This window comes from Eucyclogobius newberryi, unplaced genomic scaffold, assembly GCF_026437365.1.
Source record: "Eucyclogobius newberryi isolate DKJ021-1_F unplaced genomic scaffold, fEucNew1.0.hap1 SCAF_18, whole genome shotgun sequence".
NCBI classification, from domain to species: domain Eukaryota; kingdom Metazoa; phylum Chordata; class Actinopteri; order Gobiiformes; family Gobiidae; genus Eucyclogobius; species Eucyclogobius newberryi.
The window spans coordinates 9,555,925-9,581,653 of record NW_027315812.1 but is presented as its reverse complement, the minus strand read 5'-3'; the positions used below and the strand labels follow the sequence as shown (position 1 = coordinate 9,581,653).

The 25,729-nt window shown below is 42.2% G+C and overlaps 1 protein-coding gene across 1 annotated transcript in view; it reads left to right on the top strand.

Annotated features, from left to right (window-relative positions):
* adarb2 (adenosine deaminase RNA specific B2 (inactive)) overlaps nucleotides 1-25,729 on the top strand; it is a 352,690-nt gene that overhangs the window by 278,908 nt on the left and 48,053 nt on the right. Inside the window, exons 5-6 of the mRNA XM_072450488.1 lie at nucleotides 3,236-3,350; nucleotides 24,894-25,062. Coding sequence (XP_072306589.1) covers nucleotides 3,236-3,350; nucleotides 24,894-25,062 — 284 coding nt within the window. The remainder of the gene's footprint in view (nucleotides 1-3,235; nucleotides 3,351-24,893; nucleotides 25,063-25,729) is intronic.

The following is a 25,729-nucleotide window of genomic DNA, read 5'->3' as shown; positions in this document are numbered from 1 at the left end:
CCTCTTCTGTCAGCACTGGAAATGAACAAATAGATGTTCAAATAGATGACGCCCTGTGAGCCATGAACACAAGGTGACCACAGAACAAGTCGGGTAACAGCTCACAGACTTAAAAACTGTGCAGACCGGCTTCTTTTAACCTGTGACGCAACAATCCGGGGGAAATTGAAACAGCGTTATTTGTGAGGCTTGGCGAACGCAACATATTAAAGATCAATGAAACAAGCACAAATTAAGCAAAGCACAACTCTACATGTGTTCTGGATGAGGGAAGAACCGTATTAAAAGCTAAAAAAAAAGCCAGTTTTTCATAATATGTGTCCTTTAATGCGGTAGAACGTTCCTCGTGGAGACGACCAGGCTTCATATCCTCCACCACAAACACAAACGTACGGCTTTTTTGCTTGATTCAGTGTCAGCCCGAGCCCCCCGCAGTGCGCCGGGGCTTTATGGTGACATATGTTTGCTAATGCGCTCACATCCCCGCTCTCTGGCCCCTCCGACACCTTCATCTCGCCGCGGTTTACTCGGCTCCGTCACCGCGGCAGCTGCTCCCGTCCGTCGAGCCGCCGGAGGTCCGATCCGTCCGAGGAACCCGCCAGGCGCCTGCCACCGAGCTCGCACTTAATCACAACAGGTCTGTTTAAGCGTGTGGCGCCGGCGAATGTGTTTAAAGCATATTACCCTCTCCGGCGTGGGTGAATCTGCATTTCTTTTGACTTTAGAGGGGGAAAGTCTCGATTTATCGCTCGTTAAAGTGCAAATAGTTTTCATCTGATGACTTTAGTTTGCATTTATCCAGACTTGGGACAGTCTTATCGTTTTTTTACCATGTTCTAATTTTTACTTTATTTGGTGTATTTAGACCTGTTGTACATAATAAGTTATAGTTTTACACCAATTGAGGAGGTACTTGTGGAGAAAACGTTGAAAAATCTGTAGAAAATGTGTAAATCTGACAGGAAGTGACGTCACACTGACTAGGCACACTCACTCCAGTCAAATTTTATCCATAATTCACACAAACAACTTTTTTGACTCTCTAAACATTAATCAACAAAATAAAGTCGCTCTCATGTTTTTCCATTTGTCAAAAAAAAAAAAACTTGTGACATAGATGAGTTTTTGACCAGTGTTTGCTGGGAAATGTCCTTGTGTGATGTCATCAATTACAAACAGGAAGTGAAATTATAAACCTAAAAAAAACGATATTCTGTAATAACATTTTTTTCAAAAAATTTTTAGCAAAATTCTAAATATATTTATTTTAACTGCATTTTAGTTCAATGAGTCGTCCGACCTGTAGGGGGCGCTTTAAAGTTAGAGTAGAGCATATTCTTGTCCGCGCATTAATATTTTGTATGTGCTTTTATTGTATCCGAAGCTATATCTCTGAATAGTTTTGAATGTGCTAAATGTAGCGGTCGGCTGGTTTTAAAGACTCTCAAATGTCAAACTCTCAAATGTCAAACTAATACAATTTTTTTTTTTTTTATTACATTTAAAACAAACAAACAAACAAACAAACCGGACGCTTCAGTCCATCAGCAGCCGACGCTCCAGCGCTGAGGCTTTTTCTGTCAGCTCTATTATTTAAAGTGCTTACTCTCCGTTCTTTCTTCGTTACTGGTGAGATAATGAGTGCGTTTGCATCACTCACCGGCCCACACTGTCCCGTAACGACCTCGTCTTCCCGTTCTCGGTGACATGTTTGACACGTGTTATTCCTGACGTTTTCCCCGCCGCAGAACGGCGCTGTCGACACTGATGCAACAACGGGACCGGACACGAGCTGCCTTCCAATTATTAGTCATCGTTTGGGGCTAAAAATAAGAATATAGAAAGACGACCGCCGCGGGGCTGAAACGACCAATAAAGGAATAACCGCGGCTAATCGACGACTGAAGTAATCAAATAATCGTTGTCAGGCTCTCGACACGTACCATTTACAGAAGTTAAACAGGTTTTATCAGACTTTTTTAAATGAAGGTGAGACAGGAAGAACGTATATACGTTTATAATTTTGTAATTGTTTTCTTTATGAAACTGTGCTTAAGTTTGAACATATTCTCCACCAAAAACCCGTCTGTTAGCATAATTTTAAGTCAATTGCTACTTGGACAAAAATGTTATGTAACAGAAATAACTGTTTGACATTCGGATGCTAATCAGGTCCTCAGTGAAGAGAAAGAGAGTGAGCCAGGGACATAAGGGAGACTAATAGCCCTTTAAAGGACTGATAGTAAACAAGAGGCCGGTGGGCTGGGCTTACCACAGAATAGGATAAATATCCCAGTCTAAATTCGCTGATAGACAATGACTCTTGGATTAGAGTCGAAACATTTCGTGTCCGAGTCCAGATGACTACAACTGAACCTTTTTCTACAACAGTTTGACTTTTTTCACTTTACCTGGTTTGGCCCTAGATTTAGTCCTTTTCCAGTCCTGGTTAAATTCTGGTTTAGTTCCATTTTTTTAATTTTTTTTATTATTAGTTTATTTGAATGGTTTATTATGTTATTAGACCAAATTATACCAAAAAAATATATAACCTTTAATAGATTAGTGTGAGATTATTCATTTTATTCATTTTATTCATTTTATTCATTTTATTCATCTTATTCATTTTATTTATTTTATTTATTTCTTCTTTTTTTTTTTTAACAAAAAACAACTAAAACCAACATAAAACAAACCAAAAAGTCCTGTGATTTAATCTTCGTTTTGCTGTGGTGTGTGAACGCAAGAATGTTTGAGTCTAGTTTGAATTGTTGAGCCTTTTGGAAAGACACTTCACGACTATTTATTTATTTAAGGTTTACAATTATTTCTGTTCTTCAATATTTCATATCCTCCTGAATATTGTCTACGTTTTACAGATTTGGGACGTTCTGGTTTCATTCGGTGTCATTCACAGTGCAATTACATTTCTAAAACAAAATAAGTTCAAAAATACATTTAAATGCCGGTATTCAGTATTTTGTAACTAAATAAATGTTTTATTCCAATTTATGACATTTTGTTCACTGAAAAATGAAAAATAGAATAAAAAAGTATTAAAATTAGACTTTTATTTTGTCCTTAATGAGTTCTAACCATCTTTTATCGTCCTTATTTTCATTTTTTTAGATGCGTGGAAAGAAACATTGCCTTTATCGATGATGTAAATATATGTCAAACTGTCAACACAAAACTGACAAAAAATTTAAAACTGTTCTTCCGTTTGTTCCTCCAGGATTTCGCCGACTCCGTGTTCCACCTGGTGAGGGAGAAGTTCCGCTCGCTGGTGGGAAGCTGCAGCTCGACGCACACCAGACACAAGTCGCTGGCCGGCATCGTCATGACGACAGGTACAGCACGTCCCATCCACCTTTGAATTATTGAAGTGATGCAATAATAAAAAATAATAATAAAAAAGGCAGTTGAGGTCTGGGTTTGGTGAAGCCGGCGCCGTCTGGATGAATTATTGATGATACGGTGAGAATCCTCGAGCGGAGAAGTGGACTCTGTCAGTCACGGTGCTGCCGGCTGGACATCAGGGGACATCTCTGACAGGAAGTCCTAACGAGAGACGGGACGAGATATGGGACGAGAGACGGAACGGGTGCAGAACGTGAGATGGGACGGGTGAAGGACGTGAGATGGGACGGGTGCAGGACGAGAAGAATGGGATGGGTGCAGGACGAGAAGGATGGGACGGGTGCAAGATGAGAGATGGGAAGGGTGCAGGACGGGTGCAGGACGAGAAGGATGGGACAGGTGCAAGACGAGAGATGGGACAGGTGCAAGACGAGAGATGGGAAGGGTGCAGGACGAGAAGGATGGGACGGGTGCAGGACGAGAGATGGGACAGGTGCAAGACGAGAGATGGGACGGGTGCAAGACGAGAGATGGGAAGGGTGCAGGACGAGAGACGGGACAGGTGCAAGACGAGAGACGGGACGGGTGCAAGACGAGAGATGGGAAGGGTGCAGGACGAGAGACGGGACAAGAGATGGGACGGGTGCAGGACAAGAGATGGGACAGGTGAAGGACGTGAGATGGGACGAGATGGGACGGGTGCAGGATGAGAAGGATGGGACGGGTGCAAGATGAGAGATGGGACAGGTGCAAGACGAGAGATGGGACGGGTGCAAGACGAGAGACGGGAAGGGTGCAGGACGAGAGACAGGACGAGAGACGGGACAAGAGATGGGACGGGTGCAGGACAAGAGATGGGACGGGTGCAGGACGAGAGACGGGACGGGTGCAGGACAAGAGACGGGACAGGTGCAGGACGAGAATGACAGGGTGAGATGCAGGACGAGAGACGGGACGGGTGCAGGACGAGAATGACAGGGAGAGATGCAGGACGAGAGACGGGACGGGTGCAGGACAAGAATGACAGGGAGAGATGTAAGACGAGAGACGGGACGGGTGCAGGACGAGAATGACAGGGAGAGATGCAGGACGAGAGACGGGACAGGTGCAGGACGAGAATGACAGGGAGAGATGCAGGACGAGAGACGGGACAGGTGCAGGACGAGAGACGGAACGGGTGCAGGACGAGAAGGACAGGAAGAGATGCAAGATGAGAGACGGGACGGGTGCAGGATGTGAGATGGGACGGGTGCAGGAAGCGACGGGTGCAGTACGTGAGATGGGACGGGTGCAGGAAGCGACGGGTGCAGGACGTGAGGTGGGACGGGTGCAGGACGATATCATAACTTAGTGTGTAACTTTCTGGAAGTGGAACGTCTCCTTTATGATTCTGTTACATATAGAGTTGAAACATTGTCCATGGAGAGGTTTCATACTGTGGAATATTCTTGCTAAAAGAATAACATTTCCATGGTACTTACGAGTCAGGTTTGTGGAGATGCAAGTTAATTGAATCCCGATCCTAAAACATCATCTGCTGCAAGTGTGAACGCAATTAAAATCCTCGACGGAAAAACAGATTTTACCATTATTACGCTGTTGTTTTCTTGCCACCGCCGTCGTTTCCATGGCATTTTCGCCGCGCTCCTGAAACCCCCTCCATCCTGAAACCCCCTCCATCCTGAAACCCCCTCCATCCTAAAACCCCCTCCATCCTAAAACCCCCTCGCTCCTGAAACCCCCTCCATCCTGAAACCCCCTCCATCCTGAAACCCCCTCCATCCTGAAACCCCCTCCATCCTGAAACCCCCTCCATCCTAAAACCCCCTCCATCCTAAAACCCCCTCGCTCATAAAACCCTCTCGCTCCTGAAACCCCCTCCATCCTGAAACCCCCTCTATCCTGAAACCCCCTCCATCCTGAAACGCCCTCCATCCTGAAACCCCCTCCATCCTGAAACGCCCTCCATCCTGAAACCCCCTCCATCCTGAAACGCCCTCCATCCTGAAACCCCCCTCCATCCTGAAACCCCCTCCATCCTGAAACCCCCCTCCATCCTGAAACCCCCTCGCTCATAAAACCCCCTCCATCCTGAAACCCCCTCCATCCTGAAACCCCCTCCATCCTGAAACCCCCTCCATCCTGAAACCCCCTCGCTCATAAAACCCCCTCCATCCTGAAACCCCCTCCATCCTGAAACCCCCTCCATCCTGAAACCCCCTCCATCCTGAAACCCCCTCGTGCAGACGTACATCACAGACGTCTTCTGTTCAGGTCCAGACACGGTTGAGGTGAGACTCGGAGGTGACGACTGTGTTTGCGACTGCCACACTTTCACCTTGACTTTCACAGCGTGTATTCTTAGGAGGAGGTTCTGCCCACTGCTCCTCATATTGCTTTTTGCTATATTTAACTATTTACTATTTATTCTTATTGTGCAAAAGTGAGTGCACCTTTTACCCTGTTGGATTAGTGTTCTTCTCACAACTTCATAAGAATTACGCCTTAATAAAACATGAACAACGACTGAATTCAGCATAAATAAATATCGTATTTTCCTGACTATAAGGCGCATAATTTTAGCCGGGGTGCAACTTATACTCCAGAGCGACTTATATGTGATATTATTCGTCATTTTCACACTGACAACCACAAGAGGGCGCTCTAGGCTCTAAGCGATGCAGAAGAAGAATCTGCACTTCCTTTACCTCTGGAGTTTGTGGAGTTGTTTAGAAGTGACACAGAGGAAGAAGAATTCAGTGGATTTAGTGATTTGGGGTAAAACTGATGCTTTGGTAAACTTGTTAGCATGTTCTTTCTGCTATAGTTATCTGAAGAACTGTTCATATGTTACGTTAACATACCAGACACTTACCACAGTTCTGTCTGTGCCTCATGTAGCTGAAGGTGTTAGCGTTAGCATACGTACACCTATTCACCATGTTCTCTCATCTGTTAATATTTTAAACTGCATTTCAAGATGAAAAATGCGACTTATACTCCAGTGCGACTTATATATGTTTTTTTCTTCTCTATTATGCATTTTTTTGAGTATAAGTCGCACCAGACAAAAAATGCATAATACAGAAGAAAAAAACATATATAAGTCGCACAGGAGTATGAAATGCGGTGTGTGAAAATAACAAATAATATCACATATAAGTCGCTCTGGAGTATAAGTATATAAGTATAAATATAAGTATAAGTCGCACCCTGGCCAAAACTATGAAAAAATGGTGTGACTTATACTCCAGAAAATACGGTAGGCTAAAAAGAAAGATTCAGGCTTGATAACTACTTAGAAGCACTGAAACTGATTGTTAACGACTGTAAAAAACTTATTCTTCACTTTCCTGACACATTCCTAGCATCTTAATGATCCGCCCTGTATCGTTTATTAGCGCTTTTCACGACATTCAGCAGTCTGAGCGCACTTTTTTCGCTTACTTTCTGACTCGTAAGATCTGCTTTTACAACATTTCTGTGCCGGAACAACACCACGTTTCAGCCTCACGGGAAATAAATCAAGTACTGCCACTTTAATTACAGATTTAGAAGCATTTACTAAGTCTGGACCCTTCTTAATAAACGATCTGTTCAATCTGTTCATTACAAATTCAGTCCTTGTCCATGCTTTAGTGAGGCTTGTAAAAGTGTACTTATAACATGTTACAGACTCACTTTTTCCTATATACCGTATTTTCCGCACTATAAGTCACACCTTTTTTTCATAGTTTTGGCCAGGGTGCGACTTATACTTATATTTATACTTATATACTTATACTCCAGAGCGACTTATATGTGATATTATTTGTTATTTTCACACACCGCATTTCATACTCCAGTGCGACTTATACATGTTTTTTTCTTCTGTATTATGCATTTTTTGTCTGGTGCGACTTATACTCCGGAAAATACGCTACATGTTACAGTAATTATTGCTCAAGAAAAGCAATTAAATTCTGTTGCGACATTTAAATTTGAACTATTCGATGTCATTTCTGCCGATGGAAGAGTCTCCTCTCGGTGCAGAGAGCTTGGTTGGTCGGTGGCTTATGGGAATTTAAAGTCGGACTGGTATTGACGGCCTCTTCAGTCCTTTCCATGCTCTATATCTATTTTTCTTATTATCGGCGGCCGGTGGCTGTGACTCAGAGCTCGCCGCTGAATGGAGCGCTAATACAGAGCAGCGAAAGAAGCGTACGAGCCTCTGAAAGGAACTGAATGGGAGATATGTACTTGAGCTCACGTCGGCGTCATGGTAACTTGCTCCACTTGTAGCAGCTCATACCAGGCGTGTAATCTCGCCGGTGGCTGCTCCCCCCCTGTCCGCACCACCCGTTGTGAGCGAGTAAATAAAGACCCAAGCGCGAGTTATCTTTAAACTACACATGTTGAGCAAAAATGAGAAGTAAAACATGATATAACGTCGATACCGCGTCAAAAAAACCTTTCTGGAGTTGAATTTGGCTTCATTTGCGTCTGTTTGATGCGTCTGTTTACGAGGTCCTCTGTCGCCGAGCCTCACAAAATGCTCCGTTTCACATTTCCCATGTGTGTGATGTCATAGGTGATCTCGGGAGGTCGTTCTGAGCATTTCTGTCATCTTTTACGACCGCATGCTCACTTTAGCGTGTTGGTGTAAGCTAGCGGTTGTTTATTTGCCCATGGTAATTCCCTCTGCTGCCAGTGGATGGAGTGGTAACACTAAATCCTGATGAGGGAACGCCTGAAAGTCTTGTGTGCTTTTAGGAGATACATTTTTTTAAGAGATGCTGAAATAAAGTTAGACAAGAGCAAGTTTAAAGACAATGACAAGACAATTAAAGCGTAATATTTGTCCTTGAACCCACACCTAAAGTGCTTTAATGACGAATTTATGATTTTCTAATTTTGACTTTATATGCTGTACTTATACCTGTTGTACATATAAATTATAGTTTTACACCAATCGAGCTGGTATTTGTGGAGAAAACGTTGACAAATTAGTGGGAAATGACAGGAAGTGACATCACAGCAGGGACACACACTCCAGTCAAAGGTTTAGGCATAATTTGCACAAAGAAACACATTTTTCAAACATTAATTCAACAAAATAAAGTTGTTTCATTAAAAATAAATTGTGACATTAGATTAGTTCTTGTCCAGTGTTTACTGGGTAATTTCCTAGTGTGATGTCATCAATTACAAACAGGAAGTGAAATTATAAACCTAAAAAATGTGATATTCTGTGATAAAATCTTTATAATTTTTACCTAAATTCTAAATATATTTATTTTAACTGCATTTTAGCTCAATGAGTCGTACGACCTGTAGGGGGCACTTTAAATGGTACTTAAATGTATAGTTTCAATACCACAAACTAATCCAGCCCCAAATCAATAAAGTTGCTGCATAAAGGAGTTTAATGTTATTTAATATTGAAATCACGCAAGTGGTCAAGTAACAGAAGTATTTGTAATAGAAGTATAACTCAAATAATGAAAGTTTGATCATTTGAAGCTGATTTGGCTGATTTTCTTTCATAAAAATCAAACACACTGTCAAAATGCTCAAATTATTACGGCTCTTTATCACAGAGCCGGAGCGTGAATTAAACACAACCGCACTCTGAAATATAAAATAGTTCCCTTTTGATGGGCAAAGTAAATGACTCTATTTTACACATAATAAGACGCCGCGGTTGATAGTTTCATCACCCGATTTTCACAAATCACACATCCATTTCACTTCACGAGCCGTTCTCCGCGTTGTCTCTTGGTGTGACTAAAAATACTTGTGTCCTTTTGTTCGCTGTTTTGTGGGGACGAATATCACGGTTACACCTGAAGCGTGAATGTCTGAACAGGTGAGGATTGTGAGCAGACGCCGGGTGATACGGGACTTGTTTCTGTTCTAAAAAAGAAGCGTTCCGTCGTTAGGGGGAAAGGTATGATTACCATTAATTTATGTTTTATTTTAAATTCTATCTGGATATTTGAGAAAGTAGATTGAAAAACAATAAATAAAGCTTAGTTAGTTAGTTTGATATATTTGTTTTGGTCTAACTTTTTAAAGCAAACTGGAAAAGGACATTGTATCGTATTTTATCCTAACACTGTTCTGCTCCTGGTCTGGCTCAGGTTTAGTCTTGGTTTAGTCTTGGTTTAGTCTTGGTTTAGTCTTGGTTTAGTCTTGGTTAAGTCCTGGTTGTCTTTGCTTAGTTCTGTTTTAGTCTCTTTTAGTCCGGTTTTGTTCTGGTCTAGTTCTTGTTTAGATTTACTCCTGGTTTCGTCTTAGTTCAGTTAAAGTTTAGTCCTGGTTTAGTTTTACTCTTGTTTTAGATCAGAGGTGGGCAAATAAAGACCCCTGCAATCGAATCAAACACTAAGACTGATCTACAGTCTACACTTTCTACACTTCGTTTCTACACTTTGTCCCTACACTTCGCCCTTACACTTCGTCCATACACTTCGTCCGTACACTTCGTTCCTACACTTTGTCTCCACATTTCATTTCTACACTTCATCCCTCCAATTCGTCCCTACACTTCGTCTCTACACTTCGTCTCTACACTTCGTCTCTACACTTTGTCTCTACACTTCGTCTCTACACTTTGTCTCTACACTTCGTCCCTACACTTCGCCCTTACACTTCGTCCCTACACTTCGCCCTTACACTTCATCCCTACACTTCGTATCTACACTTCATCTCTACACTTCGTCCCTACACTTCGTCTCTACACTTCGTACCTACACTTCGCCCTTACACTTCGTCCATACACTTCGTACCTACACTTCGTCCCTACACTTCGTCCCTACACTTTGTCCCTACACTTCGCCCTTACACTTCGCCCTTACACTTCGTCCCTACACTTCGTCCCTACACTTCGTACCTACACTTTGTCCCTACACTTCGCCCTTACACTTCGCCCTTACACTTCGTCCCTACACTTCGCCCTTACACTTCGCCCTTACACTACGTCCATACACTTCGTACCTACACTTCGTCCCTACACTTCGCCCTTACACTACGTCCATACACTTCGTACCTACACTTCGTCCCTACACTTCGCCCTTACACTTCGCCCTAACACTTCGTCCCTACAGTTCGCCCTTACACTTCGTCCCTACACTTCGTCCCTACACTTCGCCCTTACACTTCGCCCTTACACTACGTCCATACACTTCGTACCTACACTTCGTCCCTACACTTTGTCCCTTCACTTTCTGCTCTCATTCGTTCATAATTTCAGAACCATCACTTAAACCTGCTCTGGAGTGTGCTGTGGTTTGTAGGGAGTGACAATGGTATAAAAAACCCTCCACAACCGATCTTCAGTGTGGCCCTCGGGAGAAAATAAGGGCCCGTCCCTGTTTTAGAACCAGAGAATTTCACTGGTAAATTGGTAAATGAGGTTTTGAGGTTAGAACGTCCCCAAAGGTACAGGACAAGGTCACCCACACCAACAGAATATTCCTCTACGTGTTTTATAGCTTAAATAACAAAAGGTCTCACAGAAGATTTGGGCAAGAGAAGAAAGAGAAGCCAATTTGTGACCAACCAAGAGCTTTTTTTTTGGTGAACTCTCCAAGAATAAAAAGGGGTCGCTCTCCAAACCAAACCTTATCAAAGTCATCTTGTCCTTTCTCTGGAGGCAGAGTTTAGCCTGAGTGACAGCCGAGGGGGAGGGGGGAGGGAGGGGGAAGGGTGAGGGAGGGGGATGGGTGAGGGAGGGGGAAGGGGGAGGGAGGGGGAAGGGTGAGGGAGGGAAAAGGGGGAGGGAGGGCGATGGGTGAGGGAGGGAAAAGGGGGAGGGAGGGGGAAGGGGGAGGGAGGGGGAAGGGGGAGGGAGGGAAAAGGGGGAGGGAGGGCGATGGGTGAGGGAGGGAAAAGGGGGAGGAAGGGGGAGGGGGAGGGGGAGGGAGGGGGATGGGTGAGGGAGGGAAAAGAGGAAAATGACAGAAGAAGAAAAAGGAAAAAAAGATGATGATGATAATGATGAAGATGTTGATTTTGAAGAAGACCATGGTTAAGGTTAGGCTCGCTCTCCAGGAAATGAATGCAAGTCCAGGCATTCTCTGTGTGTGTGTGTGTGTGTGTGCGTGTGTGTGCGTGTGTGTGGTGTGTGTGTGCGTGCGTGCGTGTGTGTGCGTGTGTGTGGTGTGTGTGTGCGTGCGTGCGTGTGTGTGGTGTGTGTGTGCGTGCGTGTGGTGTGTGTGTGTGTGTGTGCGTGTGTGTGGTGTGTGTGCGTGTGTGTGGTGTGTGTGTGCGTGCGTGCGTGTGTGTGGTGTGTGTGTGCGTGCGTGTGGTGTGTGTGTGTGTGTGTGCGTGTGTGTGTGTGCGTGCGTGTGGTGTGTGTGTGTGTGTGTGCGTGCGTGTGGTGTGTGTGTGTGTGCGTGTGTGTGGTGTGTGTGTGCGTGCGTGCGTGTGCGTGTGTGTGGTGTGTGTGTGCGTGCGTGCGTGTGTGTGGTGTGTGTGTGCGTGCGTGTGGTGTGTGTGTGTGTGTGTGCGTGCGTGTGGTGTGTGTGTGCGTGCGTGTGTGTGGTGTGTGTGTGTGCGTGTGTGTGCGTGCGTGCGTGTGTGTGGTGTGTGTGTGCGTGCGTGTGGTGTGTGTGTGTGCGTGTGTGTGCGTGCGTGTGTGTGGTGTGTGTGTGCGTGCGTGTGGTGTGTGTGTGTGTGTGTGTGTGTGTGCGTGTGTGTGTGTGTGTGTGTGTGCGTGTGGTGTGTGTGTGTGTGTGTGCGTGCGTGCGTGTGGTGTGTGTGTGTGTGTGTGTGTGTGTGTGCGTGCGCGCGTGCGTGTGGTGTGTGTGTGTGTGCGTGTGGTGTGTGTGTGTGTGTGTGCGTGCGTGCGTGTGTGTGTGGTGTGTGGTGTTATCAGCCACAGGGCAGGCGCGGCTCACACTGTCACAGAGGGAGGAGAGAGGGAGGAAGGGGACGAAACCTGCAGGAGTGAGAAGGCTTTGGTCATCTAAGAAAGTATTGGAAAAGATGGTCAGAATGTTAAAATAAATAAACTGGACGGCTGCAAAAAGTGATGTTGTAAACGTTCTAATCCATGTATAAGATGATATTTCTGCACTTTGTCTGATAATTAAACCTCTAACAATACGTTTGAACACATTTCTGTTGGATTTACATAATATAATCTGACTAGTTATCAGGATACTCCAAAAATACTGTCTATATCGCTCACTTCTCATTGGGGGCGACATAAGATTGCTGCTCACTGATTAACTAATATATATATATTAAATCTTTACACCAAAAAATAACCAACAAATGTGAATTTCCAGGGTTAGAAATGTCACTTAGTTTACTTATTTATTACAAAAGTTACAAAACTACTTTATAGCCATAAAGTTGCATCTGAGCATCACAAAAACTATGATGTGTTGTCCTTTGTAGATCAAATTAAAACTATCGTGGGTGGAATGTGTCTGTCATGATCTCAAATTCAATAAATAAATAATGCCAAATACTATTGTAAATGACTTCAAACCGGGCTATGATCTGATCTGAGTTCTATTTGCCAAAATCACAGTGATTTTTCATAATTTCGACTGTATTTCTATTCTATATTCAGTGTTTAATCCCAATTTCTCCATTAATATAACATTACGGTTCCTTTCACTTGGTCTTCACACACTTTTAAAGGCTCAAATACTGTGTTGACTTATTAAATATGACTTGACTTCAGCCCAACAAATGTCAGAATAATATATATACAGTAGTAAAATGGTACTACACATTGTTACGAGCTGTCACTCAAGTTAAAGTCATTCACAGTAACGGGAAAGTACATGGTGTGGTCTTTCTTTACTCAAAAATAGTGCATCTTTAAACATAAACATAAAGTCCTTGGGCTGATTTCATGAATAATAAAGTCCAGAATGCACGGCGGCGTCTTTAACATTCGTGCAGAAGAAGAAGAGGAAGAGGCTCTGTCCCGATTCCTCCCCAGCGACAGTTCAAAAAGGTAGAACCCTCATTCCGGCTTCTCCTCCACCGTTCCACTTTACAATTGTTTAGATCAATTTTGCAGTGGATAATTTCTGCCGCGCGGCCTGCTACTCTGCCATGAAATTGGTGCAGTGAGGTTTCCTTCAGTTTGCACGGGAGGAGGGGAGGAAAGGTGGCGAGCGAGGAAAGGAGACATCGGGAGAGAGAGAGAGAGAGAGAGAGACGGCCTCCGGGTTTAACGTTTATAAACCAGGAATAATCATTTGCATCATACGGAAATACAAAAACAAGATGGAGAAATGTTGAGGTGGAAGGTGCACGACTCAGGGTGAGGTTTGGACTTGTAAATGTCACACTTTTCACAATATAAAAAACAAAAATGTATTATTTATTTAAATTTTGTTTAATTTAATTTAATTGTATATTTAATTGTATATTTAATTTATATTTAATTTATATTTAATTTATATTTAATTTATATTTAATTTATATTTAATTTATATATTTTATTTCATTTTATTTATTTTTATTTTTTATGAAGTTATCTGTTTTTATTATTGTACTTCTGTTCCTAATCTGTCGAATCTGTGTTGCAACACTTAAATTTCCCCATTATTATCTTATGTTAACACCAAAAAAGTAGTCAATACGTTTAGGCAACACTTTATTTAAGGTTACACTTAACTCGCATACGTTTCAGTGGTTAATTTTGTGTTAATTGTTCTGTGTTTACGCTGCTGCTCATTATACACGCTTTTCTATTAATAGAATATAAAAGTGCGATTTTAAGACGTTTTTGTACATGATTTATGATTCAAGTCGGTGCACACGGTGGAATAACTAGATTTTTAAAACATTGTTCAGATTTCTACCATGGATAATGATGCTAATAGACTTTTAGGTAAAACCACAGGACAATAATTAAAAGAATAATGTAGCAAAATGCCATAACTTCACCCTAATATAAGGAGAATATTAATAGGAAAGTGTAAAAAGCTGCTGAATAAAACATGAATTAATAAGGGCTGATTAAATGCGTATTAACCTTTTGATACATTTTAATCGATAACCTATACCTAACCTTTTAATGCCTATTCTTTTATTAATACCTTGAACATTATCATTTAAAATTGACCTTTATGTTGTTCCCTCATCAAAATCATACCTGGAATTATATTTTGCTTCATTCACGTTGAATTAATCCTGTGCCGTGAGGTAAAAGGTCGAGATCATCACCAGTAAAATCATAAATTGCAGTAAAATCGCGTTCATTACATGTCGGGGCAAGCTAGCTTTTACTTTATTCCCCCTCTGCTACCAGTAGATGGCGCTAACACAAATCCTGATGAGGGAACGTGTTGTACTTTCAGTGAATACATGATTTTAGCTCTAAAACATGAGAAATGCCAAAGTAAATGTACTAAATGTTTAAAGGCCAACATCAATACATATATGTGTCCTTTGAAACATTTACTGTGGACGTGATCGAGGAAAAAATCAGGGTCAACGGTGAATTTGTTGGAGAGGGAGAAGGCAGAGGTCGATTAACGCCGATCGGAAGAGGTCGCGGCCGCGGAACCGCACGACTGTCGAAGCGCATTCGCATCAAAACACGGGCGCCGCCGAGACCGAATGGGACTGCGAGGAGAAGCGGAGAGGAGTCGATTAAAGACGCAGGGTGTAACATTTAAGACGAGAAAGCGACGAGAATTGTGAGACGTCGTCAAAAAATCAACTACAATGCAATATAACATTTGTCTAAAGCAGTATTTGTACTTGTATTAATCCTGATTTTGTACAAAGTAGATCATTTAAGCTCCACAAACTCATATTTATGGGTTTTAACTTCCTGTTTGAGTTGTAACCGTTCCAAACATGTACTATTTCCTTTTGAATATTTAATTGCTGTGTTATTGTCAATTTTCCTCACTCTGAAACTCACAATTAGAACTTAAACTTTGACTAAACGCTAAACCAGCACAACTTTCTCCGTCTATTAAGTGTTTTAAAAGCATTTTCTACCGTTTCTAGTCATTTTTGAGCATTTTTGAGTACGAACTGTGTGTCATTTTGCGACCGTCTGTCAACAACTGCTGCATGGGCGGAGTTTGAAGTGCGGACACCTGCTTCGACCTATCACGCTGCTCCGTATACCCATAACCCTGCCCCTTACCACCACTGCCCCAGTTTAGTCTTTAAGGTGAACTTTAAGGCCAACCTGTCTGCCGTACGTTTCGATCTCGATTACCGCCAGAGGAACTAATGCCTCTCCACTCTAAAAGTTACATAGTGCACCTTTAATCATATCTGTTTGCAGTTTATAAACATAATATAGAGTCAAACGAACAGATATGGGAAATGTCGAGGCAAGAGAGTCTACGTTTCAGTCGGATTGTCCTGGTCGAATCAAACACAAAAGTAATTAAAAGTGTATTGACAGTAGCGGTTTATCGACGCGTCCGCAGCTCCAGAATCCATGAGTGACTCCGTTACGGTTCCGTCCGGATAAAAACGTGCGGCGCCGATCGTGCCGGAGCTGGATCCGTTGAACAGCTTCTTCTTGGGCGTCTTTAATTTGAGATCAGTCGAGTTGAAGGAGGGAATTACAGACGGGCAGCGGTCGACAAACACCTGTGCGAGCGAGAGACGAGCGGGACACGAGTTCAGGAGCGGTCTGGGGTTGCCATGGTGAACTGCTGTGTGTGTTTCTATGTATGTACAGTATATGTGAACCTGTATTTAACCAGGTAAGACAAACATTTTATATTTGGAGTTATAGGCAAGCGATACAGTAGAATATTGAGCATTGAAGTAATTAAAAACATTGAATTTATTTTTATTTTTATTTTTTTTAATTGAAATAAAACACAGACCAATCAAAATGTGTGTGTAAATAAAGATACAGTCCACATTGTCAACTATAGCAACAGCAGGGAGAAGAAAAAGAAAAAAGAGAGGATGGAGAAAAAAAAGTTTAAAAAAAAATAAGTAAAAGGGAAAAAAATAGTAAAAGAAAAAAATGAGTAAAAGAATAAAAATAAGTAAAAGAAAAAAAAATAAGTACAAGAAAAAAATAAGTAGAAGAAAAAAAAATAAGTCAAAGAAAAAAAAAGAAGTAAAAGAGAAAAAAAGAAGTACAAGAAAAGAATAAGTACAAGAAAAAAAAAGTGTGGAGTGTGCATTGTTTGAGATGATTTTTTTTAGAATAATGCATCCAGATGAAAATAAAATACAAGGTTAAAGCACTTGATCCATAACGTGAGTCCCATTTAGTCCAGTTTATGTCAAATTTGTCCATTTCCAAGTTCAGTCCATATGTGATTTTTTTCCATTTTTCGTATGTCCATTATGATATCGGTCCTTTTTTGTGATGGCCTTTTGAATTTGAAGTGTATATACCTCTAGAATATTGGTTGGCGGCCATGTTTCTTGGTTCAAACATGGCCGACGCAGAGAACGCAACTAGACATTAAGCACCAACTCACATATACACTGTTTAATGGTTTGATTGTTGCATTGTTTAGGGGTTTTTTGTTAGTTTTTTATATACAACATGTCCATTGATTGTGTCCACGGCAGGAGTTTTAAGGCCCAGACACATACTTCTGAAATCTTTTGGAATGGCAATGTCAAAAATGGTCTGTAGCTCTTTGTTGACAGTCCCAGAACACGTGGAAACGGTTTGCCACTTTGTTGTTACGGGCCTTTAAACACGCTCTCGAGTACCTTTGGCATCTCGTGTTAAAATAAGGCGTAGTTCCTGATCAGGATTTGCGTTCCTGGCGGCAGAGGGAATTACCGTGAGGAGACAAACAAAAGCTAGCTTGCCCCTGACACGCTAACGTAAGCACGCAGTTGCGATGATGCGATGAACGCGATTTGACGGCAGAAATGCTCAGAAACGTGTTAAAAGCAGCAGAAAAGTCCTCAGTGTTTCTACTTTTACCGCCACAAATCAGAGGGAGAGGACCTCGTAAACAGGATCATTGAAATGAAAGCTAAAAACGACTCCGGGTACAATGTGTGCTTTTTAATTGCGATGTTTTTCAAGCTCTGATGTGCGGTGGGATTCATTTATCTGGATAATGAGCCTTCTTTAAAAATCGTCAGGTGCAACATTTGTGTGTAAACATAATAAAAAGTAAAGCAGATGCTACAGAAGCTTTGAAACATTAGCACTTCTATACTTTAGAGGGCACGTTATATGTTGGACAGTCCGTTTGGGGATATTGCTAACTTTATATTTCGTCGCAGAATCTGTCAAACCAAAGTTATGCGCCAATAAAGTCAATTTAAGTTTCATTTCAAGTCAATTTCTCAACACGTTTCCCATTAAGAACAAACAATTTCCCGCCGTCTTTTATATAATTTCATACGTACACTCCATATTCTTTCATGTACATCTATTTTTCCACAGATACACACACAAAATACCATATCACTACATAGTAACAGTTACACACAACTTGACAGACGCTACAAAGTCTTAATATCGTCGCGTTACGGAGCGCTAACGCCGGCTATCTCCGCCACGCAGGCTCGAACTTCATTCGCACGACGCTCACTTTGAATCTGTTTACATCTCGAGACCGCCGACGATTACTGTACGTTTGTGTACAAACCGTGGAAATCCCGTTATCTCGGCGCAGAAGACCAGACTCTCACTGTCTTTGTCAGGACGCCGCGGAATCTTCTCTCGGCTAATTCTCCCGCTCATCTCCCGTTTGTATTTTTTCTCGTGGCGTTTTGTTGCGGGATGATTGCTGGGGAAACGTTGCGGCGTCGCGTGTAGCGGCTGGAGGAGCAGATAAAGGCGCGGTTAATGGTGAAAGCCGCGTTTGAAAATGGATACGCGGACGAAGGCGCGGCTCGAACGTCATTTTGAAATCTGACGTCGCTCTGCTTGTCCTTCCCCGCGGCGCAGGGGCCCGTGAAAAGTGGTGTAAAAGTACATTTCAGGAGATGTGGATGAGATGTGGATAAGTGTATTTAATAAGTGTATTTAATATGTGGATAAGTGTACTCAAATACGGTAGAAATGTGGTTTGAATTTGCTCTTTAACTGTCTGATTGTAGATTTGTTGACCTAGTGTCAGGGGCGTTTCTAGTAGAAGATCTCTTATAAAAATCTTAGGATGTCCGCCGGGATAACGTGACGATCTCCGGGTAAGACGACTGTTCTCCGCAGTTTCATGAGTTCCTCCTTTGTGTAAACGCGGTACGTCAGGACGGCCGGAGGGCGCGGGGGGGCCGGGGGCTAGCTCAGAGCTAGAGCACATCACGATGAAAACACTCAATAATTCAGCCGAACAAAGTCAAAAACAAGTTAAATTAAAGCGATTCCAGCACGTGTCCCTATTGTACAAGTAAAGTAGAATTTTTTTTTACAAAATACAAAAGATAAAGCACAATAAGTGTGAAAAAAGTGTGAGAAAAGAGCGGAGCGTTTACACCGGGCTGCCAGCTGGACCGGCGCCTTTGTGATGTTACAGATATAATGTACCAAATGTATATACAAATGAGTAAATATACATTCATATTTATAAATTGCACTGTTTAAAATGATTTAATCAATAAAAAGATGGCATTAAACTGTCAAAAATAAAAACAATAAGCCACCCCTGTGCAAAAAAGATAAAAGATAATAAATTTAACGAAAATAGCGTATTTTCCGGACTATAAGTTGCACCGGAGTATAAGTCGCACCAGCCAAAAAATGCATAATAAAGAAGAAAAAACGTATAAGTGTGAAAATAACAAATAATATCACAAATAAGTCATATAAGTTAAATACTTATAAGTATAAATATAAGTATTAGTCGCTCCCCGGCCAAAACTATGAAAAAGGTGCGACTTATAGTCTGGAAAATGCGGTAAATGATGAGGAAAAAAACCCACTTCACTAAAACTCACTTATGACTTCAGAAAAGCAACAAAAAAACACAAGAGTTTAAGCCCATTTCTTCCCGTTTGAAGCGCTTCTTTCATGTCTCGGAGCAGATCTGATCGCTGTTTACCATCTCACACGTCCAGGACTTTCTCCATCGATTTGAATGAGATTTTTCACGGCCGGGTTTGCTTTGGCGAGGCTAATCCCGCTCAGGTCGGGGGCTAAAAACGCCACAGCGGGATCCAGAGAGGACGAGATGTGACGAGTCTGTGTGTGCGCAGTTCAAAGAAGAAGAAGAGGAGGAGTAGAAGTAAGAAGAGGAGGAAGATGAGAAGGAGGAGTAGAAAATGAAGAAGAAGAAGAAGAAGAAGAAGAAGAAGAAGAAGAAGAAGAAGAAGAAGAAGAAGAAGAAGAAGAAGAAGAAGAAGAAGAAGAAGAAGAAGAAGAAGAAGAAGAAGAAGAAGAAGAAGAAGAAGAAGAAGAAGAAGAAGAAGAAGAAGAAGAAGAAGAAGAAGAAGAAGAAGAAGAAGAAGAAGAAGAAGAAGAAGAAGAAGAAGAAGAAGAAGAAGAAGAAGAAGAAGAAGAAGAAGAAGAAGAAGAAGAAGAAGAAGAAGAAGAAGAAGAAGAAGAAGAAGAAGAAGAAGAAGAAGAAGAAGAAGAAGAAGAAGAAGAAGAAGAAGAAGAAGAAGAAGAAGAAGAAGAAGAAGAAGAAGAAGAAGAAGAAGAAGAAGAAGAAGAAGAAGAAGAAGAAGAAGAAGAAGAAGAAGAAGAAGAAGAAGAAGAAGAAGAAGAAGAAGAAGAAGAAGAAGAAGAAGAAGAAGAAGAAGAAGAAGAAGAAGAAGAAGAAGAAGAAGAAGAAGAAGAAGAAGAAGAAGAAGAAGAAGAAGAAGAAGAAGAAGAAGAAGAAGAAGAAGAAGAAGAAGAAGAAGAAGAAGAAGAAGAAGAAGCTGCTTGCCTATAACAGTCTGGAGCTGTGGACATGTGAGAGAGAGAGGGGTGATGGAGAGGGTGAAGGGGGAGGAGAGAGTAAGAAAGAAGAGAGAGGAAAAGGTAGAGGGAGAAAGAGAAGAAAGGAGAGCGAGGAGAGAGAGAGGATGAAGGAGCAAGAGGAGGAGATAGGTGAGAAGAAAGGGGAGGATGGAGGGGAGAGAGGGGGCAAAGAGAGAGAGAGATGGAGAAAATAGAGTAGGGTAGAGGAGGAAAGAAAGGAGGAGAAAATAGAGGAGGAGGAGGAGAAAAGGGGAGAGAGAAAGGAAAAACATGATGAGAGAGGAAAGGGGAGAAAATCAGAGTAAGAGAGGGAGAAGAGAAAGGAGGGAAAGAAAGAAGTGATATATAGAGAAAAAGAGAGCTGGAGAAAGCTAAAGGTGAAACGGGCAAAAAATAATAATAGTATAATAATAAAAGTTGGTCCGTTTAGAGAAAAGCAGATCCTGGTAAATGAGAATACATCAGTGCATTAACCAAAGTGATGGAATGATGAGGAGACGGAGAGGCTTTTGGTTTTGCTGCTGCGGTGAAGATCGTTGTCTGTTTTGTTCCTCTTTTTTCACGCGTTTGGAACAATGTTCAAACTGCCGTTCGTCGCCCTCTGGTGTTCATTCAACAGAACACAACCTCCACATTAGAAACATTATTAACGCAATGACAGTAACTGCACTTTTGGAGCTGTTCACCTGCTTTAAAGTTTTTTATGACGTGCCTCCTGAAACTAAAATGGGGTTTATTCTGCTGCAGGTGCAGACTCGCCTCTCCACAGATCTGACCTGTAACAGAAAAAGCACGTTTCTCCCTTAAACACCTCTCGACCTCAGAAAACCCTAAACTTTGAGCTATAAATAAACCCAACTTTAGCAGTAACTCTGGATTGTCACCGCCGCGCTCGTCCACAGCCTCCAAACGTCCCTCTTCCTCTTCCCTCTTCCTCTTCCTCCTCCTCCTCCTCCTCCTCTTCCTCCCCAACACTTGGCAACTCCACGCCTGGATCTTTGAAGATAACGTTTGCTATTAATAAACAAACAGAAGCAATTACGGAGAGGCAGCGGGAGAGAGAGAGAGAGAGAGAGAAGAGGGGGAGAGAGAGAGAGAAGAGAGGGAGGTGAGGGGAGACGGGTGAGGGAGAGAGAGGGACGGGGAGAGAAGGAAAGAGAAGGAGAAAGGAGAAGAAAGGGAATAGGGTGAAGGAGAGGGAGGTGGCAAGAGGGAGAAAGAGGGAGAGGGAGAAAGAGAGATGGAGCAAGAGGGATGGGGCGGAGGAAATGGAGAGGGGGGAGATAGAGAGAGGGAGGGAGAAAGAGAGAGGGAGAAAGAGAGGGGGAGAAAGAGAGAGGGAGGGAGAAAGAGAGAGGGAGAAAGAGAGGGGGAGAAAGAGAGAGGGAGGGAGAAAGAGAGAGGGAGAAAGAGAGGGGGAGGGAGAAAGAGAGAGGGAGAAAGAGAGGGGGAGAAAGAGAGAGGGAGGGAGAAAGAGAGGGGGAGAAAGAGAGAGGGAGGGAGAAAGAGAGAGGGAGAAAGAGAGGGGGAGGGAGAAAGAGAGAGGGAGAAAGAGAGGGGGAGAAAGAGAGAGGGAGGGAGAAAGAGAGGGGGAGAAAGAGAGAGGGAGGGAGAAAGAGAGAGGGAGAAAGAGAGGGGGAGGGAGAAAGAGAGAGGGAGAAAGAGAGGGGGAGAAAGAGAGAGGGAGGGAGAAAGAGAGGGGGAGAAAGAGAGAGGGAGGGAGAAAGAGAGGGGGAGAAAGAGAGAGGGAGGGAGAAAGAGAGAGGGAGAAAGAGAGAGGGAGGGAGAAAGAGAGAGGGAGAAAGAGAGAGGGAGGGAGAAAGAGAGAGGGAGAAAGAGAGGGGGAGAAAGAGAGAGGGAGAAAGAGAGAGGGAGGGAGAAAGAGAGAGGGAGAAAGAGAGGGGGAGGGAGAAAGAGAGGAGATGGAGGTAGAGAAGACAGGGTGAATTGCCCTGAGGGATTTTCCCACAAACGTAATAAACTAAAAATGCGGTTATTACATTTGTGGATTATTACGTTTGTTTGGGTTTATTGAGTTCACTTTTATTACGTTTGTGTGGTTTACGCTCCCAGGAACTCGTGTACAGACGACTCTTTAGGCAGATGTATGTGTTATTGACAACTTTATTATATTTACTACAAAGAAACATTTCATTTTCAAATACTCTTCAATTTCACAGTGTTAAAGTGCTTATTACACGTTCGATTACACATTTCAGTCAAATGTAAAGATTCTTTTTCAGATTTGACTAAACATTTTGCCCCCATTTGGCAATTTGTGTAACGTTTGTAATGTTACTTCCTGGTTGTACACGAGCTGCAGATGTGACAGAGGTAATTCCACACCTGTTACCTAGCAACCACAACGTAAACAAGAACCCAAACCCACACAAATTACACCACAGTTATGAGTCGACAATAAATATGAACTGATGGCACTTTTATTTAGTTGAAGTATCGCTACGACTGTCAGATAAGTGTTTTCGTTATGTGTAAATTGTCTCTGCGTCGCACATTGATGACATCACAGAGGGATTCAGTTTGGTGAACTCACAGCTCTACTTCCCATCATTTTAAACTCTTTATTTTTTCAAAATGTCTTAACAAACTGCAACTTCACTGATGTAGAGCTGTGATAAATGTTACACGGGGGCGATGAGACTAAATTAAATCAGAATTAGAAAAACATGAGTCGTATTGTCCTTTAAACTGAAATCCCATAAAGTTCTGCTGAGACCCGGTTCAACCTGTTCCTAACACCTAACCGTTACCATAGCCACCAATCCATTGAGCCCCCAGTAGAAGTCCGTGTACCCCTGTTTGGGAAACACAGAGCTGAAGTTGTGCTCATCCCGTGGTGTGTGTAGTGTGTGTGTGTGTGTGTGTGTGTATGTGTGTGTGCGTGTGCGCGTGCGCGTGTGTGTGTGTGTTTGTGTTTGTGTGTGTGCGTGTGTGTGCGTAGTGTGTGTGTGTGTGTGTGTGCGTAGTGTGTGAGTGTGTGTGTGTGTGTGTGTGTGTGCGTAGTGTGTGTCCGTGTGTGTGTGCGTGTGTGTGCGTAGTCTGTGTGTGTGTGTGTGTGTGTGTGTGTGTGTGTGCGTAGTGTGTGTGTGTGTGTGTGTGTTTGTGTGTTTGTCCGTGTGTGTGTGTGTGTGTGTGTGTGCGTGCGTGCGTGTGTGTGTGTCCTTGTTGTGTGTCCAATAACACGCAGCCTCCCAGACATCACCTCCACTTCAATACACTCCACAAATATAAGATTATTATGACTTTATTGTGACGTCTGGGATTGGAAATTATTTATGTGGCATGTATTGCTTTGTGTGTGTTGTGAGCTTATTGAGACTTGGGAAGGATTCTTTTATTTGCTTTTTTATGTGTTTACCTCTGACATTTGACAACAAAAAATAAGGTTAAACTGGTAAATTAAAGCTCTAGAGAAGCTTTAGATCCAGAAAAACACTGTGAGAACTAAAGACAAATGTGTATTAAAAGAAATAAAAACAATTTTGAGGCTGAAAAGTGGTAGAAGAAGTTTTCACTCTTGTTAGTCAGTAAGAGTAGAGATAAAAGTACTCAAAAGTAATAAAAAGCATAAAAAAGTCTACTTAAGTGTAAAATGTAGAGATTTTGATAAAGAATAGTGTTGATTATTGATGTTTAAATTTGGAGCTTGAACTCAGATCATTTGTACAGAATGTCACTCTAAATGTGTTACAAATAAACCCTTCATTTTATACTTTTTAGTTTAAAACTGTAGTACAGGATAAAGTACAGATACCTGCTCTCAGATGTTGTGACGTAAAAGAAAGTCTCTGCTGTAAAAATCACATGAGTAAAGTACAGGCACCTAAAACAGGACTTTTATCTCTATCTCTATATCTATCTCTATCTCTATCTCTTTCTCTATCTCTATCTCTATCTCTATCTTTATCTATATCTATTTTCCACCACTGGAACTGAACTGCACCATTTTTTCATGATAAGTAATAATAATTTATTTGCATTATATAGCGCTTTTTTTGATACTTTTATTCATAAATTATGTCAAAATCTCTGTAATTATTCTAATCTGGCCTTCTTATATATCTTTATCTATATGGTTATTTTAATCGTAACAAAGTTGTGATGTCGTTTTCTCATCAAGAACATTCCTGTGTTTTCTTTCATTTGCTCATGATTATCCATGTACTGGTACTTTTTACACACACATTGTATTTTTACGCAGCAGCCAGTGTGTTTGTGTTTTAGTCTCTTCTTCTCTCATTAGTAAATCATCAGGTTGAGTAAAGACTAAAATGTATATCTTGGTGACAATGTTATTGCAGTCCACCAGAAATTAGCTCAAATGTGGCGGTGAATGTATTTTTATGGGGTTGAAGTAATGCATTAAACACAAAAGAACTGTAAAATGAACCCAAAGTGCACAAATATCACTTGTTTTTTTACATTTGTATTCTTAAGCTGCAGCTTTTTTAATTTTTTTGTTTTGCATCAAATTCAATATTCAAGTTTTACATATTTCAAAAACAACATTATATTTCCTACTTCTATGAGTCCTGGCATTCTCTTACTTTTGTATTTGTAAATCTTTTGCAAAGTACATGAAGTGAAATGTCGAGAAGTGTCTAAAAGTATTTGAAAACACAGAATAACGTACGGCATGAAGTGAAATCGGACTGGGTTAACGGAGCCGTTTCCTCCTCTTTGTCCCCAGACTTGGACCTGAGACGTGCCCAGGTGGTGGCGCTGTCGAGCGGCACTAAATGCATCAGCGGGGAGTATCTGAGCGACCAGGGCCAGGTGGTGAACGACTGCCACGCGGAGGTGACGGTGCGCAGAGCTCTGCTGAGGTTCCTCTACGCGCAGCTCGAGCTCTTCCTCAGGTACAAACCAACTCACTCCGGCTCATTAAAGGGGCGGGCGTTGTGCACCTTTAACCAGTGATAAAGTGATAAGTCGGAGCTAAAAAAACAACTCAAAAAACAGATTAATATCACACGTACTGAGAACACGGGCGGGGATCAAAACGGTCCGCTTTTCTGTCGCTCTGTTCACATTCTTCTCCAGCTGAAACTTGGGCCTGTCACTGCATTTAACGTACGGCCCAAAGTGGCGTCTTTAAGAGGCGTTGTCAAGGGAGACAGAAGACGTTCGATTCCGATGGATTGAACCAGTTCTGGATTGGATTCCCTCGTTGCGTTTGGCGTCACTCAAACACGTTTCAGATCTTCTTTTACGGCACACGTCAGTCTCCAGTGAAGAGGATCTATACATTTTTCTGGTCTGTCATCTGCTTGTCTCCATGGAGATGCTATGGCTACGCACAGTGTGGCATTAAACGTGCATTAATTCAACCGCACGTGTCAAATACATGGAAAGGCATGCGTTCTCCACTCCACAGAGCTGACTCTTTCTTGCTCTGGTGGTAAGTTCAATGCCACACTCTAGAAGAAGATTATAGTTGTTGTTTTTTTGGGCAACACTAGCTCTTTTTAATTTTGTATTGTTCCGTTTGTTTTTTGTAATGTACAAATTTAAACAAAAAGAAGA